This window comes from Dermacentor silvarum, chromosome 4, assembly GCF_013339745.2.
Source record: "Dermacentor silvarum isolate Dsil-2018 chromosome 4, BIME_Dsil_1.4, whole genome shotgun sequence".
Classification (NCBI taxonomy): domain Eukaryota; kingdom Metazoa; phylum Arthropoda; class Arachnida; order Ixodida; family Ixodidae; genus Dermacentor; species Dermacentor silvarum.
In genome coordinates this window covers 31454863-31475341 of record NC_051157.2, presented here as the reverse complement: position 1 = coordinate 31475341, position 20479 = coordinate 31454863, and the positions used below count along the sequence as shown (strand labels likewise).

Below are 20479 nucleotides of genomic sequence, written 5' to 3'. Positions count from 1 at the left end.
AAGAGGCAACTAAGTTGATCAGGCGCGAAGGCACTCGCGAGGACATCGGCGTGCTTGGCAAAAGGGACGTCTCCTCGTTCATTCGACGCCACCGACGGGACGAGTAAGGCACCGCCGGCGCCAGGAGGTCGAGGTGTTCATGAGAAAAAATAACTACGGCAACTTCGCAACACCACACCCCGACGGAATACAACTAAGCTTGTGAGCGAGCTAGCTTTACTTCCACATGGCTGATATCACTGGCACTCGCGAAAAATACTTTTGAAGAATGCTGGTGGCCATATTTTTTGCGACAGGGCCGTCCCCCTGTTAGCGAGGGGGCGATGCGGAAATCTGAGGGGGGTCAGGACATCCGGACATCCCCCCTGGATCCGCGCCTGTCTCCTGCCATGCCGACATCTACACCTTTCCTCTCCTACCTCCATTTTCTCTCACTTTCCCCTCCCCGTTGGCACTGAGCCGTGCTCCCTCAAGGGCTGCAGAACATAGCGCCAACCTTTCCTTTCCCCAATTAAACCACTTAGTAGACCGAGCTGTGGGGATGTGCGGCAAGGAGGTGGGGACTGTTGCTCGCTCGTTCTTCGTCCCTTCGTTCCGGCTATTCGCTTACATAGACAATCATCGTCAATGGTTACAGCATAATTCTCTTCTCACCCCTCCCCCTTCCTTCATGGAGCGTGGTGCCCACTATGGTAGACATCATAAAGCCCCTCAATCTTCATTGAGGGGCTCTAAGACATCATGGTATTCAGCGCCTTCCTCCACATGCTTGTCGCCATGCGTGGTCCTCCATGCGCATTCCATGCTATCACCGACGCATGTACAGGTGGTCCATAGTGGGCACCACGGTTCATGAAGGCAGGGGGAGGGGGAGAAGGCAACACGGCACCACCGACGCATGTACCACCTGTACATGCGTCGGTGATAGCACGGAATGCGCATGGAGGACCACGCATGGCGACAAGCATGTGGAGGAAGGCGCTGAATACCATGATGTCTACAAGAGAGAGAGAGAGTGATCAAAAGAAGGAAATGATGTCCACAATGAGCTTTTTCGTGGGCACTTACTTTATGGTTCTCATGGGTATATGGGGCCCGACCATGGGATTCACCCCTATTTGGCAGTACCGTGCTGCCATCTCGCAAGGGTTCAGTAAAGGAAGGTGGCCTGAAGCATGGCCTCCAAGATATAACAGCGTGCACTGGCAGGTACAATCTCGAAGGCTTTGCCTCTGTCTCGGAGGCGCATGGCTTCTATTTGTGCATACATTTGCAAAATATATACTGCAGGCTCCGAAAGCAATGCTACGAGCCATAGTGGCATGACTGCACTAATCTAACGTTGAAAGCTACCACGTGTCATGGAAATGATGGATGATCACGGAAGCCATGCTGACCTCCCGGCCTAGCTGCCTTCGAGATTGCGACTCAGCTATATGGGAGATCTAGTATGTTAATACGAGCGCTCACGAAATTGAAAAAAAAACATGATTCATAGGAAATCTCTACTGTGTATCCAGGTAATAAAAACTCTCCCCGTGGTGCTGAAAAATGATTTTAAAAAACATTTTATGCAGTTTCAATAAAACAACTCAATTTAGATCTGCACATTTGTAATACACGTTATTTTTGGCTATAACAAATAGAATACATTTTAGCTTTTTTTTTAATCCTTACTTATTATTTAAATTTTTTGCGCCCTCTGGCGACGTTTTTATCGTTTCTTCATCATTGTCATCACCAGGTCATCATTTTATCTCACAGATGGCGCGGCGGTTGCGAGCGCAATTTGACCCACAATCATGCGAGACGTCACATTATCTGAGTATATGATCTGAGCCACTGGATGCCCTCATCCTGGACGTAGCGCGTTTTATGTGATGCCCGTCTCCCATTGAAAACGCTGCCGGTGCTGGAACAGAGGCCGTTCAGTACATCAGGAACGCGTCGACGAGTGCGCCAGGAGTGGTTCAACCCCTAGCAATTCAACTATGAGTGTATCGCAGAAAGTTGCCGAGTGGTTAACGTGGGATAAGGTAAGCATGCTTTTTCCTCTGCTGCTGATTCTATAACGCGGTAAGATTGAAATATGCGACCTTGAATGCGCGGCTCCAATGTTAAAGCGCGGCTAACGTAAGCAAGAAAGATCGCCGTGCTTGCCTTGTGGGCAAAAACCCCTGTCGATATCTGGCAAAAATGTCTTTCAATACCGGTTACTGTACCGGCAGGTCCAGTTTACGTCTGGTGGGCAGTTTGTGTCTGGTGGTACCGCGATCACCTCCCTGTAACAGTCATCTATTACTTTATCTCTTTCTCGTATCGAGCGCGCGTGAATACGTTCGGAACAAATTCATTGCGGAGCCCGGCGCCGCGCAACATAACACAAACCTCTCACCCCCTTCGTTGCTATTCATTCTGCTCTCATTATTTTTATTTGTCGAAGAGAATTTGGATCTCAACTGGCTATTTTTGGGTGCAAATGCTGCACAATCAATGTAAAACCTAGCTTCATGGACTGTCGACGTTCAGTCGAGTTCAGTCGACGTGTTATAAAAATTTCAGCCCGCCTTGTGAAAGGTTTGCAATCGCTAGCCGATATCGAGCCGTCTCAATTCACCTCTTAATTCATTTTGAATGTTAAGAGCCATGAGCAGAGCTGCCCCTTGCAAACTTGAGCGGGAAAGCCATTGGCAACATTCTTTTTCCTTATCTCTTTTTTTTTTTTTTTTTTTTTGCTCTGCACATTTTATTTTTGAACTATATATAAACAGTACAATCATACTGTGTGCCATTTCGTTTTGTCATGCTTCTGCGCTTAATATGTACTGCCCCTACACTGTAAGGATTCACTGTGCTTTAGAGGGAAAAATCCCATTCATTCCTTGCAAAGACAGGAGATCAGAAAATGGGGATCTGACGATTTATCATTCTCGCGTATTATCTAGTCTTCGATAGCTACGAGTATAGCTTGCACAGTGAGAAGAGCTTTGCACCACGACTTATGCTGTGGCTTGTTTGAAATTGCTGCGATAAGCAAACCTGTCGAATCCACCTTCATAAAATCTAGTAGTGTTGGTTATGCAGGCAGTAATAATTTCACATTAGCCAAATTTGACATGTTACTCACCGATTGTGGAACAAAAACATAACTTTGGTGCCGAAACATCGACTTAAGTTCCACAAACCAAGTTTTTTATAGAATTATCTCGCATAACTCTTTAATGATTATATAGTGTAGCTTTGCTATACTATATTCAGACTCATTTCACATATTCAGACTAATTCAGACTCATTTCACACATTAGTTGTGAAATTAAAATAAACAATGAAAATGCCTTCATACACTATTCATGGATTTTGGCCTGAAAACAATCGGCAGTTTCGTCGTATTCGTTTTCCTTGTAGTAGGGCTACAAAAAAAGTGAACGTTAGCTTTTCCCCCACGCTTACAACTTGCCGCAGCACAAGTGATAAGACCATCGTACCACGCGATATCTAGTCTGCTCTTGAGTGTCGGATCCTTGTGCTGGCAACTTCTCTTCTTAGAGGTCAAGTGGCTGTTCTGCAGGCTCCTTTGGAGTTCATAAAACCCTCAAAGAAACATTTCCTGCTTGTGTACTCTAGAGAACATGATATTGTAACCACTTTAACAGCCTTACTACCTATTTTTTATTACCCTTTGCACCTGTGCTGTGTTGGCCACTTACCTAGTACACTGAAAGAACGACTATACTTTACCCACGTACGTACGGTACTTGAGTACGCGTGTGTTTGTTGGGACCCTTATACTGGCGAGTCAGTTAATTTACTTGAAAAAATCCAGAATAGGGCAGTCCGATTTGTATTGGGAAATTACAATAATAACCTCAGTATCACTGAAAGCAAGCGTAAACTTCAGTGGCAGGATTTAAAGGACAGAAGAAAGAACCTTAGACTTAAATTTTTTCATAATATATATGTAGCGCCCACCGACGCTGCAACGCGGGGCGCTTTGGTCGGCGCTCCCAACCGGTGCCTTGGCACCGACTGTCAAGGAAGTAAACAATAAAGAAACGCAGCGCGTGCTCGAAGCGCAAGCTCGGCACGCGCAGTGTTGTTCCAGGAGCTTGAGACGCTGGTCGTGGCGGCCTCCGCTCGGCTGGCTGCCTTCTAAGTAGGAACGACGGCCCGGCTCGTTCGCCGCCGTCACGTTCTTCCTACATATATTATTCTAAAACAGGCATTGAAAGAGAAAAGTATATTAGGCCACCATCATATATTTCACGCAGAAGGGACCATAACTTGAAACTTTACGAACTTCCTTTTAAAGGTGATGCCTTGCGATACTCATTTTTTTGTCGAACCACGAGGGACTGGAACGCTCTTCCGTCAAATATTGTAGGTATTGAATCTAATGATGAATTTTACCGCGCTTTGTGTGTTTAAAATTGAAAAACAATTTTTGTCGCGATTTGTATACCCCCCTGCTGTAATGCCTGCAAAGGCGATGCAGGTACCAAATAAAAAAAAAAAAAAAAAAAAAAAGCCCACTTGTGAGCACTTATGTACAGTGGTACACTATCCAGGATGGTGCAGCAAGGATTGGCATGACAGATTATCACCATTATGTTGAGATAGTAATATGGTAGTATGGATTAGAGAGCAATGCTAGTAGCTGATGTGCTAGTCAATATCTAGGGAAAGAAATGGGGTTGGCAAGGTGATGTAATGCGTAGAACAGGATTTCTGTTGGTATTTAGAGCAACAGAATGAGTGCAAAGGGAAGACTAGATTAGCTTAGGCATGGTTATGTTGACTATGCCATGTGATTAGGCAGATCAAGAAACTCGCAGGCATAAGATGAAAGCAGCTGTTGCAGGAGAGTTTAACTGAAAACTACTGAGGCAAGCCTTCATTTACAGTAATTTTGATAAGCTGATTATTATGGCACACAGCTCAGAGTGGTTCTCCACATAGTGATCATATGATATGGCTGAAGTAAGCTTACAAATACCAATGTACAATTGGAGACATTATGAGATGGATAATCTAGTTTGCATTAAAGACCAACTGCTATCCTTGCTTTTGTGTTCAAATTGAGAAACTGCCGTGGAGCAGATAATGCAGTATTGGAGCTTCTTAGCAATTATCAGTGAGAGAGGGACGTTGTATTTCTGTTGCGATTGTTCCGTGACTACCAGTAAGGATATTTTTCTTTTTTTTTCTTTTCTTTTTTCTTTTTCACTTTAGACCTCTCTATACTGATGCTGTATGCAATTTGGAGCATCTCAGACATGTGGCATTAGTATATCATGGCTGATAGAAGTGTGCAGCTTTCATAAAGAAGCAAAGGGCTAGTTGCAACCAAAAAATTGAGTGACTGGTGCACTTATAAGAAAATTCATATGCATACACCAGTAAGTTACTTTCAATGTGACAGACTGAGCTTGTTATTACATGACCAAACTTCTTTAGTGAGCAGAAATAACAAACATAAAAGGAAAAGCACAAGTCCTATCTTCCAACTAAAGTTTTACTTCTACATTACTATTTAAATTATGAAAACTTTAGTTAAAAGATAGTCCTTTTGCTTCTCTTATCCCTTTTTTACAGCGGAGCTATTACAACCTCGCTATAATTATCATTTTGTCGTCTGCTGCTTCACCGAACTGGGGGGGAGAGAGAGTGAAAGCAGAGTATAAAAATAGCATCGCGCAACATAGCGGATGTGAGGTGGAGAGGAGGAGTGAGGCAGGTGGTAGTGGTACGCGTTGAGCTGCTGTTGACGCTGACCACGTTTCCCCGCGTTCGCGCCGAATACGCCCGGTGTCCGTGACTGCAGCCGATGCCTCTAGCGTTGGCTCGACAGGTTTCGACCAGAGAACTGGACACTCGTCGCTCGTCACGAACGAGGATACTGATGTACTTGGTAATCCCGAATTGAACAAGGCTTTGTCTGAGGTTGGGCCTTGCGCTGCAGTCAAAAAGCAGGAAGACATTATGCACACTATAAATGTTTGGTCAGTTAAACTTGCTCATTTCTCCTCTCCTGACATGCATATGCATTTGCAGGGGTTGCCTATGCTATGCCCGGGTATTTGCACAACTAGTTTTCCTTCTATTTGTACTGCCTTATATGTAGAGCCTTTCATAGCTGTGCATATCAGACAGGGGAGCGCTTCTTTGCCACTGAAGCATAGCAGAACCTTTTCTGTTACATCTGCATTTCCCCAGAGGGCAGGCATGGCATGTTTTTGAGGATGGATCTGAATTCTTAGCTTTTACCATAGAGATCAGATGCTATGGCAAAATATATTATTGTTCTGTTCGCTACATTGGCATCAGCAAGCCGATATGGGTATAAACCTCGCGTTCAACTGTTAAAAAAAAAATCGAATTGGGCATGCACTTAATTTTGAATATCTTGTTCCCTTACTGTCTTCATTAAGCAGGTACATGGTGTGCTAATTATAAAGGGTACCCAAAATTTGGATTTAAAGGCAGTAATGTGTTTTTTGTGGTGTTCCTGCTTTGAGTAAAAGAAGTTCTGCGAGCAGGTTCCTTGACATGTGAACAATATAGAAAATAGCAGTGAGTGACTATCACATCGGCAAGAATTTCTCTTTGAACATAGATTAAGTGTTCCCTCTCATATTGGTACAGAGCACAGATTCACGCTTGGAAAAGCACTGCATTTGTCATTCGGGGAGAAAGAAAAATGTTGCTACAAATCTTGGCTTATCTGCTTATCTTCTCCAGATAAAGAAGTGCTTTAGTTTTTGTTGTGCTGAACCCGACGTCTGAGCAGACAGATACCCAGGTTATCAAGGTGGTGTGATGGCCATTGCCTGCCTTGTCTCCATAATATATACACCCTTGTCAGGCAGGGTGGAGCATGTCTGCCACATTTTCTTTATGAGTTTATGGGCACACGGGGAATGCCTGTCTCGGTCCAACTAAGAAGGGGAATGCCTGTCTCGGTCCAACTAAGAAGGTAATGACAGAGATCCGTGAAATTTCAGGTCATTTGACATACCTGCTGAAAGGTTCAGTGTACTTATCTCATTATTTGCAAATAATGTGAGATCATCAAAAATATTAATAAAAATTGTCAATGACTGTGAATGACATACTGCTCTGCTGCAATGATTCCTTTTAAATTTTGTTTTAAAATGCGTCTCTTTAAACTATAATCTGACTAGCTAACACAAAATGGTAACATGTAGCAAGACTTTGTGACAAAGTGGACTATTGATACAGTGAAGGCCTTCAAAACACTGTCTTGGCCAATCTTCTTGGGTAATTTTTCCATTGTACTAGAGGGATACTTATTACATCATTTTACAGACTCTTGATTATGGTATGTCAGTGCGAGTTGAAAACAAACTTTCCAGTGCGTACCTTCTTTCAAATTTTTTTCTTCTTTTAAATACAGAGGCTAACCGTATCACTTGTGTTTCTTGACAGGTGAAATTTATTTCATTTTGCTTGTTTCTTAGGTGATTCATACCTAAAGCTGTTTTAACTGCTGTACAAATTTGCCTCTATGTCATCTGATTCTTCTGAAACTTGTTTGGGGTGTAAAAATTGGGTATAATCGGGTTTTACCCGAAAACAAGCAACCCTAAGTATATGTGACACATTCCAAATATTATTTTCATTGGTGCTTTTGCTTTTGATGCACTATTTTGGTGTACTAAATTGTGTGCACAGCACCTGGAGTGGTTAAGTGCAGACGAAATTGGATGGGGGGGATTGCATATGATATGTATTTAGGTACATCTTACTAAGAAGTGCTATTTTTTAAACTGAATCAGTTAGTATCAACAATTTCCACCTCATGCCTTTCTATTTTAAAATAGGTTATGTGTCCTTTCCCTCCCATCAGCGTGTGTAAAGAAACAACTTAAAAAGACACTATAGAGAAACAGTGAAACAGTAAGCCTTACAAGGTATTCTTTCATAACTCTGTTTTTGTTAATTTCATGGTAATAAATTTATTATTACTTACCTGCCAACTGTCCTGAACTTTTCGTAAGGTTCACAAGTTTTGGCATGCTTTATAAATGTTGCATCAGGTTTTACAAAAAAATAAATTCTGTTTGAGAAAAAGTTTCGCTCATCAATTCCCGAACCTTTCATTGGAAGTCTTACAATGTTGAAAAGATGCAAGAGGGGTATTTGCTTTGATCAAGTTTATGCAGACAGGCTCAGGCGAAATCTGCAGTGCCAAAGTCACTGTGATATACAAGCAGCTTCTTAGTTGCTTGTCACTATTTGTTTTGTCCAGTTTGTTATAGCCTATATGCAGCATTGATATCGCTGAAAAGGCATGGGCTCAAGACAAGCTCTTGAACAGTGCGCGTTATTCCCCCCTCCTTCCCAATTTTACTGTGATAGCAATTATACGTACCCTTGAGGCGTTCTCACGCCTCCGTGCTGTCCTGGTATCCATGGCTGATGTGTGCCCCAGACGTGGAGGATTAGGAGGTCTCTAGAGATGCACATGTGTTTGGCGGAAAAAACAGCGAAGCAAAGTGGATGCACTGCCAATGCTTCGCTCAATCAACTCGGCAGTGGAGCCAGGGCAGCGTTGTGCTTTACACAAAGCGTTGCATACAGAAGCGCTAGTGTTCCTGCTGAGCATCTGTGCGCATACCCCACCACACCGCACTGGAATGCTAGTGCACAATTTGAAGGTACAAACGCAAACTATTTTCATTCAGTCTCGTTTCGTGCACCATCGAGGTGCAACAACTACAACGTCGGTGGCGGTGCTCCTCATCACGCGAGTGCTGTAAGATTCCCGATAGCGGCTAGGGTGCTGTTTCAACTGTGCAGCAGCGATTGCATCGTGCCATCGTGTCGTTCCCGCATATTTTAGGACTGAGAATCTGGGGAGTTAGGGTAAAGCTTCAAGTGTATTGCTTTCAACGCCTTGCTTTTCAGGTTAAACTGCTCACTTTTATAGTTGATAGGTTGACAGGTATGTTGTTAGAAGAAAAAAATGAAGGAAGTTTCATTTTTTGAATTTCCTAGTGAATTCTAAGTGCCGACATCATTTGGACATCACAGATTTCAAGGTATTTTTCTCATATTTGGGCCATTGTCGCTCATTAAAGTTTTTGAAGTTTGTCAAGTTGAGTCAGTGGCTTCTTTAAAATATAATGTAGTTCATCTTTACCAATAAAGGAATTAACTAGACCTGAGCAGATGCCGTGATGATCCGTGGTGTCACAGCCAGCTGGTGCGACAACTTCAAGGTGGCATTGTCTTTTCTGGCTTATGATACCTCATCTCACATAGTGACTTTTTAAATATTTTGTATTGTATGCATATACAGGCGTATGCATATACACTTATACAGCTCAACTTATTTTCCTCTCTAGTGTCCTTTTAATTATCTCTGCATTCATACACCACTTGGCTGAGCAGTGCATGTCGTTAACCAAGGTTCAAACTCTTGAATTTGTGTCGGCAGCTTTTAATTGATGTTACCATTTACATTCTATTTCTGTTAGAATGAAACCAGTAGGAAGCACATCGAACAACTTCAGAAAGCTGGGGACACCGACCAGCTACAACGTCTGCTGCTTACACGGCTACAATTTGGAACTGCAGGTAAAATTGTTCTCTGAGAGCAGTGTTCATTCCTTCATTCATTTCAACTTTGCTTCAAATTTGGGTTTAGTGCATCAAGCAAATATAGATCTACATGTACTACATATATATATATTGTACAGTACAGTCCTCTGTTAAAGGGAACACCCAGTTAGTATTTGACTGCCAATTACTACTCTATTAGGGCATGAAGGCATGCAGACTATCTTTTAATGCATATATGCCATCCTGATGCATCCTATCAGCCAACAACAGAGAATCCCTGTAGTCTTATAATAGGGCTGCAGTATCTATAAATAAATAAATAGTACTATTGTTTTAGGTATATTGGCTTCTTACCAGGTTTCCTTTAAGAGTGGATCATACTGTACATAGAAGTGAGCATTTGCATGGGCTCTACACCTCTGTTTTATAGAAATTAATTGGGAGTGCAGAGTAACCAGCTTCAGCTCATCATAAATGGAATATGTGGTTTTTCCAAGTAGCTTGTTTCGTTCCTCCACTGATTGTCAGTCTTGTGTTGACTTTTTTGGCATTTGATAACTTTTTATGCTCGCAAAACTAAAATGTTATGAACATTCATCTTTTCATTTTAAAGCCAAATCTGGGATTGGTGCCTTCAGTTTATCACAGGTCTGAGTGCAGCCCCAGCCACCGTAGATCGCAGGGCAGTGCACATTTTTTAACCCTGAGCAATTGAGCTCACTCACATATTTGCTTCAGTCAACGGTGACCGCTCTCAACAACCATAGTAAGAACTAATTCATCTTAGTAAAAACGGCAGGAAATTTGTCATTACTTTCCACATCGCACTGTTATTGCATGGAACATAATGTGCATCAGCTTGCTGCACCTTATTTTTGCACATATCATCTGCCTTTTGTGGAGAGCCTGCGGTGGACAATGCTTAGTTTAGTCCATCAGAACTTGTTCATCCAAATTTGTTGCGGTTCATCATTATTTCCTGACATGTTCTTGGGGAGGAGGCCATAATTGAAACCTGTGTGAAAGTATGTTCCCCTTGTTTCCTTTTTCAGTGCAATAAGAATAATGAGAACAAAGAGCAGAAAACAATGTTTATTTTCACAATTCCTGCTGTTTACAAGATGTTTATATGCGCATTCACATTCTGACTCTTCTCCTACACCATTTCTTGGGAAGGCCTCCGTGGAGTCATGGGCCCCGGCTATGCTGCGATGAACGATCTGGTCATCATCCAAACTTCACAAGGTGTTGCAAAGTACGTGCAGAGCATGCTTCCTGATGCAACAAAGAAAGGAGTCGTCGTCAGCTTCGATGGTCGCCACAACAGTCATAGGTGGGCACTAGTGCATTGTAACATGTTTTGCACAGTTTACTTCAAATCTGCAGTGCGAAAAATAGACGCCTTTACAGATGTATGCATACCCAAGCAACTTGTACATAAAAGACTTTATTAGGAAGTTCTCACACCCTTTAGAGGTCTTACAGGTTTCATTTGCACTTCCCAAAATCTACCTAAGACTTTTCAAATGCTTCATGATATCCAAGCTTAGCTTCCACTATAATCGACACAGGTTCCTATAATCTGTACCAGCTTTACATGTGCCAGCATGCGGCTATGCGTTTTGATGGCCTGGTCATAGTACAGCCACCTAGGGGCTGCAATGCAGGCTGCATTGCTTGCTGTTCTTAGTCGTAGTTCATTAGTGACATTCTCTTTGACGCTCTTGTTAAATGGCTGTTTCAGGGCTCGAAAAGAGAGACACTGACATTTCTGCATGCCTAGACGTTTTTCATACCAGTTAAAACAGCATTTAAAATCTGCTAGGATCCACAAGTGCTTTTTATTTTGTCCCCCAAGATCTGCTATGAAGAATTTGAATGATAAAGAAGATCATATGTAGTAAACAGACATCTTTGGGGGTCTGCAAAATTTCAGTTATGATAATGAAGCCGCAAATACATAAAAGGGGGGTCTAAACCAAGTTTTCCTTTTACATCAACAGCGAAGTGCTTAATTAATACCTTAAAAAAACTCTTTATGTTTTACAATTTAATTGATCCATTTTTATATAAACAGATTGATCTAAAACCAATCGCAATTTCTGAGGGTCCTCAAATATGTTCCTGGATCCGCAAACTATGTGCTAAGAAGACTGAAGTGTTCAGTGTCCCAAAAAGTATTAGCACGTCACTGTATGTGTGTATTTGCCACTAAACAGGTCAACAATTCACTAGATTATTGGGAAAACGGTTTAAATGATGGCATTGCACATACTTCACTGATGTAGGGACAAGGAAGCATTGCATACACAAAAAAACGGCAAATTGTCGACAGTGATGATTGGCTGGCGTATGAGTAGCAGGCACAACAAAAATGCACATGCCACGAGAGGCAAAAGGGCAGCCATGATTGGCTGGTGCATGTATACAAGCTTCCATTGAGGCACATTTGCCACTGCACGCTTCATCTGTCACCACCTCTGTTAGAAAGCGACTGCACCCTTTGTTGTTGTATATGTAGCAGTCATGCTTGTAGCATGACGTATGCAGGCCCAGTTTCACATCATTACCACTGTGCTGTTGTTTATGTGCGATCTATATGCTGATGGTACAGGTGGACCTCAGTTACAGTGAACATGGATATACTAAATTTAGGGGTTTATCAAGCTCGTTTCAAAATAGTAAAAGCTCTACATTCACTTAAGACTCTTTTGCATATAATGAACCCATATGAGTGCATTATGGATATTATTTAGAAACTCTTCAGGGCTGAAACGCACTTGCTCTTGGCACATGAGGCAGACTTCTCTCCAAAGCACACCAGCAGCCGGCACTTGCATGGCAGGTGCGAATGACTCGCAAGCATGCATAAAATTTTCATGCCAGCTGTGCCTAGAATGGCGCTCTCCACATAGTGACATAAACACTCAGTGACATGGTCAATCTCGGTGCGTGGCCTCCAATATTGAGCAGCCTGGCTCAGGCAGACTGAAAATGTTCGAGGCCATGCATGGACCCTCTTCGACCATCACTAACCTTGGAGGCCACACTCGGCAATATGTAAATGCTGTTGGTTGAGCATTCAGCTTTATGGAAAACTTTAAAAAGTGAGGAGTTCTGGCAATCTTTGCCAGTTCACAAAGGTCTCACATGATTTTTATTGCAATATTACATAACGAATTTTGGCTACGTCAAACTATGTTGTGATTTTCGTTCTGTTCACTACAAGGTCCAGCTGTAGATGCAGTATCTCCGTAGAGCATAAATAGTGCAACTTCTTTCTCGCCACATTGCAGGTTTGCCCAGCTGGTGGCGGTGGCCTTCCTGCAGCTGAACATTCCAGTGCGCCTCTTCAGCAGAGTGACTCCCACACCTTTCATACCCTTCACCGTCTTGAACCTAGGCTGCTCGGCAGGCATAATGGTCACAGCATCTCACAACCCCAAGGATGACAATGGCTACAAGGTGTTCTCATATTTCAACACACTCTATGTGCTCTGTGGCACCTGAAGGTTTCGTTACATCTAAACAAATTAACGAGGATGCCCACAAGAGCAGAATGATTATCTCATACAGTAGACTTCTGTTAATTCACCTGGCTTTTTTGCTTAATTTGATCCCGATTGAAGGTCTCAGCCGACGCCCATGCATTTCTATGAGCCCAAAATTTCGTTATATTGTTCCTAAAATAGGCTTTCGCTAGATAATTTGAACTTGGACCAGTCAGCATTTGTGCGCCTGAACTTTATGGTGTGGACCCAATGCCGACCCCTTTAGTGGCAGCGTCTCAACGAAGCTTAGGGAGATGCATTGAACGCACGTCATTTCTTGTCTAAAATGCATATTTTCGGCCTTCCACAAGGTCTGATTACAGTATTTACCCTACTCTAACAACTGCCTCACATTTTTTTGAGAAAATTGGGCTGAAAATTGCCTGCACAGCGCTGTCGGATACGAAAACAAAACCGCGTTCGTGGGGTTTGTGTGGTTTACCGCATCACATGGCTGTATTGTGGCGAAGCAAACTTTAGGAAACCGGTCCCGCCATTGCGTAATGCATATATTTTTTTTTTGCTAAAAAACTAGGTACGCGTTAGATTTCGACCTTGTTTAGGAGCTTTTATGTTGTTTCTATGTTCGTTTTTTACTTTGGACACATAGAAAGCGGTCGCACGCTTGATTCAGGGTTGTGTTAGAATCGGGGCAAATACTGCTAAATGAATCAGCAGTGTGCTTTGCCGTTTTCTCTGCATCTTGTTTTATTCAACCTGCTGAGTAATTCAATCAATTTTGTCATTCTTGTTGGGGTTGAATTAACGGAAGTCGACAGTAGTGAACTTCGAGCCTCTCTTTCAAAACAGGGAAATTTTTTACTTATTTTTATCACTAATGAATCAAACAGTTCACGATTCCTTAGTTCATGGGTTCTCAAAGTGGGTTCTGCGGAACCCGGGGGTTCCGCAGGCCCCTGGTCGGGGTTCCGCGAGCCACTGATAAATTTTCCGTGGTCCCGCGCTCGCCAAGTGGCGAAAACGGCGAACACGAGGTGCGCTTGATCCACAGAACCTCAATTACCTATGCCCGAGTGTCAAAAAGCACATCACAGTGCATAACGGCAACGCGCGAACTGCGCAATAAATCCGCAAGCAGCTTGTAGCCACCCAATCTCCGAAAACAGGCAGCCATGGGCAGCGCACCTAAGCTTTCGCACTTGAATCTCGGAGGCTCTAACTTACCACCGTGCGCATTTCTCCCGTTTGTAGATAGGGTAGGTGCCGATAGCGTGCGCACTGATGTTATACTTCGGAGGAATAAAAAAAAACTGATGCGCGGAGCACCATAAGTGCGCGCCGCAAGAGAGCTAAAACGGCGCTAGCGTCCAAAAACGAAGCGATGCAGTCCTCATTGGTATGGTCCTCAGCGGCAATCGTACGCTATACGTGACTGACAGCAACGCCGGAACTCTTCGTGCCTAATTGTGTCCTCAAAGCCTTTATTCTTGCGTTAATCGCCGCACGTAACACCGCGTTGGCGGCTAGCCGCGTGCCTTCATAAGTGCGTAATCGCGATCTATGATCGCGTCGATAACCAGCACAGTTTCGTCTGCAGCAGCGGTTGCGGGAAATAGTAGTTTCGTTTTGACGGTGCGCGCGTCGGCTGCGTGCCTTTCGCAGCTGCGTAGTCGCCATCCATGATCGCGTCGATAGCGACCGCAGTTTCGTGCGCACTTGTTGCAGCAAATGGTAGTTTCGTTTTGACTTGGTGAGTGCGTCGGCTATGGCGTCGGCCGCCTGCCTTTTGAACCGCAAGGTCGCCGACCATGATCTCGTCGATAACGACCGCGGTTTTCTCCGCAGCGGTTGCGGTAAGCAGTAGTTTCGCTTTGACTCAGTGCAAAGCTGTCGAAGATGAAGAGCACCGGCTACATCGCGATGGGCGGGCAATTTGTTGGCGACCAGATCACTAGCGAAAAAATAATCGGGATGTGCGCGCGGTAGTGAAAAGCGTGTCTCAGATGAAGACGCGCGCCGCGGCCGCACTGCGAAGGATATCGCGAGGCCTTCGCCGCTGCTAGCTCAAATAAGTCATGAGATGACGAGAACTTCAGCTTCCGCACTGCTCTTCTTCTTTCTAAGGTTTTACGTGCCAAAACCAGTTCTGACTGTGAGGTACGCCGTAGTGGAGGAGGGCTCCGGATTAATTTTGACCACCTGCGGTTCTTTAACATGCACTACAACGCAAGCACGTACACAGGCAAAAGTTTTTGCATTTCGCCTCCATCGAAATGTGGCTGCCGCGGCCGGGCCCGTGACCTCGTGCTCAGCCACGAAACGCCTTTGCTAACTGAGCCTCCGCGGCGGGTGCCACACTGCTCTTGTGCAAAATAGAAACAAGATTTGCTAATTCATTCAGTAAATAAAAGCCTGTTGACGTAGTAAGCATTCATTTATTGTTTTCTTGATACCTTGGGTAATTCGACATTCGGTTAATTAGGACATTTTAATTCAGTTAAATGGGGGGGGGGGTTCCTTGGCGCTTCATGGAGCTTAGCAGGGTTCCCTGGAACAAACATGCTTGAGAACCCCTGCCTTAGTTCATATGTGCATATGCATATAAAAGTGTGTGTAGATAACTATCAGCATAAAATCGCCTACCTAGTACCTCATGTCCAGCCAACAAGCCCACATCACAACTCGGGTTCTAGTGTATTTATATTTTCTATACAGTGAAACCTCATTACTGTGAACGCCACACTAAAGAATTTTTCAGAAATCCCCTGCTGACTGTTTATAAATTCAATCGAAAGATATTTCAGTAGTACAAACTTCAGAATACAGAACGTTTCAGATCAACGCTTGTTATTCAGTTTCCATGTCATGTTACCAACACCTTAATACTACGAATTAATGTTCAGAAATCTGGGGATTCTTAGATTTCTGTGTATCCTTCCCAGCATCCAGAACAGTAGACCAGCTGACAACAAGGCACAGAAAGCGGATGCCACTTTGGAAAACCAGAGACAGCTTCGAAGATGAGAAACGAGAGGGCGGGGACTTTTTTTTTTTTTTCTATTGCGGAGGTGATGATGCATCAGGTTTTGCGAACACATGCTTCGGCCAGGCATGTGTCGCCCAGCAGTGGAGGCTGGGCGACACTGCTGCTCTTCCTTCTTTCGCCCTTTTTTTTTTGACACACGCCTCTTCTTTCTTTCCCGCTTTTTTCTGCGGTCGTACCAGCTACACGCGCTGAGAAATGTAACCTCCATGCTCGCAGGGGTGCCACACAGTCGCACTTTCCTGACGGTGTCATTTACACACGCTTGCACTTGGAATAGTTCAGTTGTCCTTCTCGAGTGAGACAGTTGCAGTGTACAGTAAGGAATGTGGAAAACAAACAAACAAAAAGAAAATTGTGCTTTGGAGGTGACATGGAGCTTCCTCTTTGTTGGTGGTTATCTCAGTGTCAAAGTCAATCTTGCGCGCACCACTCTGACTATACAGTGCTTCCGTGGTGCGTGGCGGTGGAGTCTATTTAAAATAGCAACAGCACAGGCCATGAGCAGACCAACGTTTTCATGGATAGCTCATACAGTGATAACTGAGAAAGTGATGTGTTGATGAGCTGAATGGTTAATTTTAGGAATTTCACTATAAAGACCTTTCAGAATAACGAATTTGCAGCGGTCCCCTGAAGTTCCTTATATCCAAATTTCACTGGATTTGCTTCCAAGATTTTAACCCAGCATTCTTGCACTGCATTTTGCAGGCCTTGAGCGTGTATAAACATATTTAAAAGGAGTATTGGTGGAAAGCAGGCCTTTCTACTCACTGTGCTCCCGATGATATGCGATACCATATTATTGACATGTAAAGATCAATTTTCAAAATTCACTTACGAATTTTGAAGGTGCAGCTCATAGACAAGTAAAAAAGTAAATATATAAATGCACATCTGCTTTGAAAAAACAGACCTGCTTTCCACTGTATACACTGGCTTGGGAAGCCTTTGCTTTGACTTTGTGCGCTACATCAGTCGTCATCACTGGCTCATAGCCGCGTAGCTAGGGTTTGGTTCAACGGAAAATGCGCTCTTCAAAGGTGAAGCCATTCTTGGATGCAGGCTAAGTTGCTGCACGGGATGTAACATTGCGTGATGAAAACGCCCGAGTTTTCACTTGATGTTTGAATGGATAGTGCTTGCGTACACCTTAGGTAGTGCAGTATTGATTAAATGTCACTGCGCAGGTGTATTTATAAAGCATGGGAAGTCTCTATGCACGATGCTCACACACTCAAGGTGGCACACAGCGAAAGGCACTGCATTGCATGAATGCGGACACACGTGGGGAAAGCATTATGGGACAAGTGGCGGGTTGCCAGGGTACAAACTTTATGACAACATTGATGCCTATTTAACAAGCTTTCCTCTAACAGACTGTCAGGTGTAAAAGCAACAAACAGGCTGAAGAGCCTGATACACCTCTATCCACCGTGTACCCACCATGTTGATAATGTGTGGCGACGTTGGAGGGCCAGCCGTGGATGATGAGGTGCATGCTTGGGAAAAGGGGCTGGGGTATCTGCATGTATAGCTTTTGAAATATTTTATTTTCATTGACATTTAAACACTAGTTTAGATGTACAGCTCTCACATGGCTGCGGCCCCTGTGCAAGAATACATGGTAATTTTCAATCGGTAGCAAGATGCTGAGATTTATTACAGTAACCCTAGTGCTGCAATGCCTTCAGATTGTCTTGGTTATGGGTTTCATTGGATTGGCTAGCTGGCTAGGATTGCACAAAAATAGATGGATAAGATATATTGCATGTGAACCGAGGTTCACATTTAGAGTTTGTGTTCCATTAAGTGTAATATACTTATGGACATTTTACATGTGTCTCTTTCATTGAGCAAAGTCCATTAAAGTGCCGCCGCCGTCCACTTCATCCACGTGACGACCCACGCACAGCTGCGTACGACCATACGACCATCTGGTGTGACCGCGATTTACCCCTTCCCCGCCCAAGCCTTCGCCCAGTTTCTGACCGCCGTTCTGCTCCTCGTCACTCGCTCTCCGCGATTCGCCGACGTCCCTCTACCGCTGACACGGAAAACTAAGTGGTGCAGTTCCAGAGGCAAGAACTGCGTCATCGTCCCAACGCTCAAGCCCTCTTCTTTCACCACCCAACGATATTGATGTCGCTGTTGAAGGTGTCTCTGTGCTTGCCCTCATTTACACAAGTGCCGCGATATCTGTGATTGCCGAAAAACTATGCCACTCAATACAAAAAGTCACAACATCTTTCTTCGGTCCATTATCCCCCACCTCCACCAATTATGGCAAAGAAGTCTGACACGGCAGTGGACGACACGAAGGACACCGACAGGAAGACGCAACAGCGTAGGCTTAGCCAGTCACACCAGGAACAGCGTCTAGCCCGAGCCCCACTTCAGTAGCGCTGGCGATCCGGCTGCGGAGCTCTGCACGGCGCACTTCTTCCTTACACTATCCTGTAGTATCACCAGAATGACAATCTGAACTATATTTAATAACAATTCTTTTCCCTCTCATTATCTTATTCCCCTGCATCACTGGCTCGCATGGCTCACGTGCCACTGGTATGATTGTATCGGCCACTTGGTGTGGTGAATAATTTAATACAAAATTGAGGGAAAAGAATTCTTAGAACTTATGGCCTCACATCAAGCTCTTCAAGAATGTAAGCAGGCTGCTTGAGAATACTGGCGCAGCATGGTTATGTATTTTAACTTTTTTGGTGGATCACATTTACGGTTGTTTTCTATAAAAATGCAGTTAAACACATTTGCACTGTATTTTACCACAACCAACAAAAACGGGGGGTGTATCAACCCACCATGTGTGTTATTTTTACGTGGCTACACCATTTCACACGGACTCCAAAGGATCTGCAGGCGCTCTCTTCTCATTTTGCATTTGATAAGCAAGTTAGAACTCTGGGACCCAGCAAAATGGTGCAGTACCGGCCTGTACAACGTGGTCTATGTTATACATCCAAAATTGAAATTCACTTTAGTGTTTCCTTGTTATGATAACGAAGGTGGCAAAAAGATCACCAGTGACTGAACAAGGGAAGGTACAGGCTTGAGCCAATGTTTCAACAACTTTATTAGTAAAAATGTTGGTTCCAGGCGGAGGCTTATCTTGTTCAACCAATGTTGATCACTTCTAATCTCCTTCTTCCTGTGAACCCTTTGTGTTGGAGGTGGTAAACTAGCACAGGAAAGTAGTGTTCCATTACTTGATATGCAAATACTGTAACAGCCATCAGAGAGTTTTGATGTGATTGGAGGCATAAAGCAGAATCACGCTTACACTTTTGCCTTTGATTTTTTTCAGGTCTACTGGAACAACGGTACTCAGGTGAGGAGACGATTTAGCCTGCTTCACTGATGAAGAGTTGTAGTGTAAGGTGGATCTGTAGGTGTAAGGTGCGTCAGATTGCACTTGATGTCAGCATGCAGGAAAAAACAACCTGTAGGCTAGGGGAAACACAACAGCTTTGAGGCTAGAAGTACTAGTGCTTATGGACTGTTGTAATTAAAGGCAGACAAGTCTCTTTATTTTAATTGCATTTGTGTGTCACTCACGTGGATCTCTGCAAAGAGAAGTCTTCCGTGAAGAGCTTGACATGGTCACAATCCTTTAATATAGGAGCACTAATACTATGAACACAAAAGTACAGGTGTAACTGTAGATTATTACGTTAAGACTCTAACAAAACTTGTCATCATCAGGGGTCTAGCAGTCTATATTCTTTTTAGCAGCACCAGGGCACAAAATGGTGCATTTATTTGTTTGCTTTTTTTATTTATCTACCTATCTATCTATCTATCTATTATATTTGTTTGTATGTATGTATGTATGTATGTATGTATGTATTCTCACTCCCTCTTTGGTGAACCAAAGGCCCACATCGGCCACATGGGTTTTAGCGGGGGGATGATGGGACATGATTCATGCAGCAGTTAAAAAACATTTTTACCAGTAGAGCAGTAACATGCAAACAGACAAAAACACATAGAATCATATAGAAAACTGGCAAAGTGGTTAAACTAACAATCGAAATGGCATATTGCATAGTGTATATGTTACATATGCAAATGGAACCTTTAACTCTAGTTACATTGAAATATGTCAGTACAACAGACAATCGAAAAACAAACGGGGAGAGAGAAAAGAATAGGACAGCAATACCAAGCATCTGAAATTGATAAAGAAATACAAACCCTGGATTGACAAATCAATGCACATGATTATGAGGCCTTGTCTAAACTAGGAAGTACTTCAAGTACAATAACATTTACTCCTAGTGCTTGCTCAGTAACACAACTTGGAGGACTTGTCCAAGGC

The 20479-nt window shown here is 43.5% G+C and overlaps 1 protein-coding gene across 1 annotated transcript in view; it reads left to right on the top strand.

Moving 5' to 3' along the window:
* The first annotated feature begins 1782 nt into the window (after positions 1-1782).
* Positions 1783-20479, top strand: part of LOC119449714 (phosphopentomutase-like) — a 42439-nt gene continuing 23742 nt past the window's right edge. The window contains exons 1-5 of the mRNA XM_037712951.2: positions 1783-2036; positions 9501-9600; positions 10762-10918; positions 12882-13050; positions 19466-19489. Of these exons, the coding sequence (XP_037568879.1) occupies positions 1992-2036; positions 9501-9600; positions 10762-10918; positions 12882-13050; positions 19466-19489 (495 nt within the window). The 5' untranslated portion in view covers positions 1783-1991. The remainder of the gene's footprint in view (positions 2037-9500; positions 9601-10761; positions 10919-12881; positions 13051-19465; positions 19490-20479) is intronic.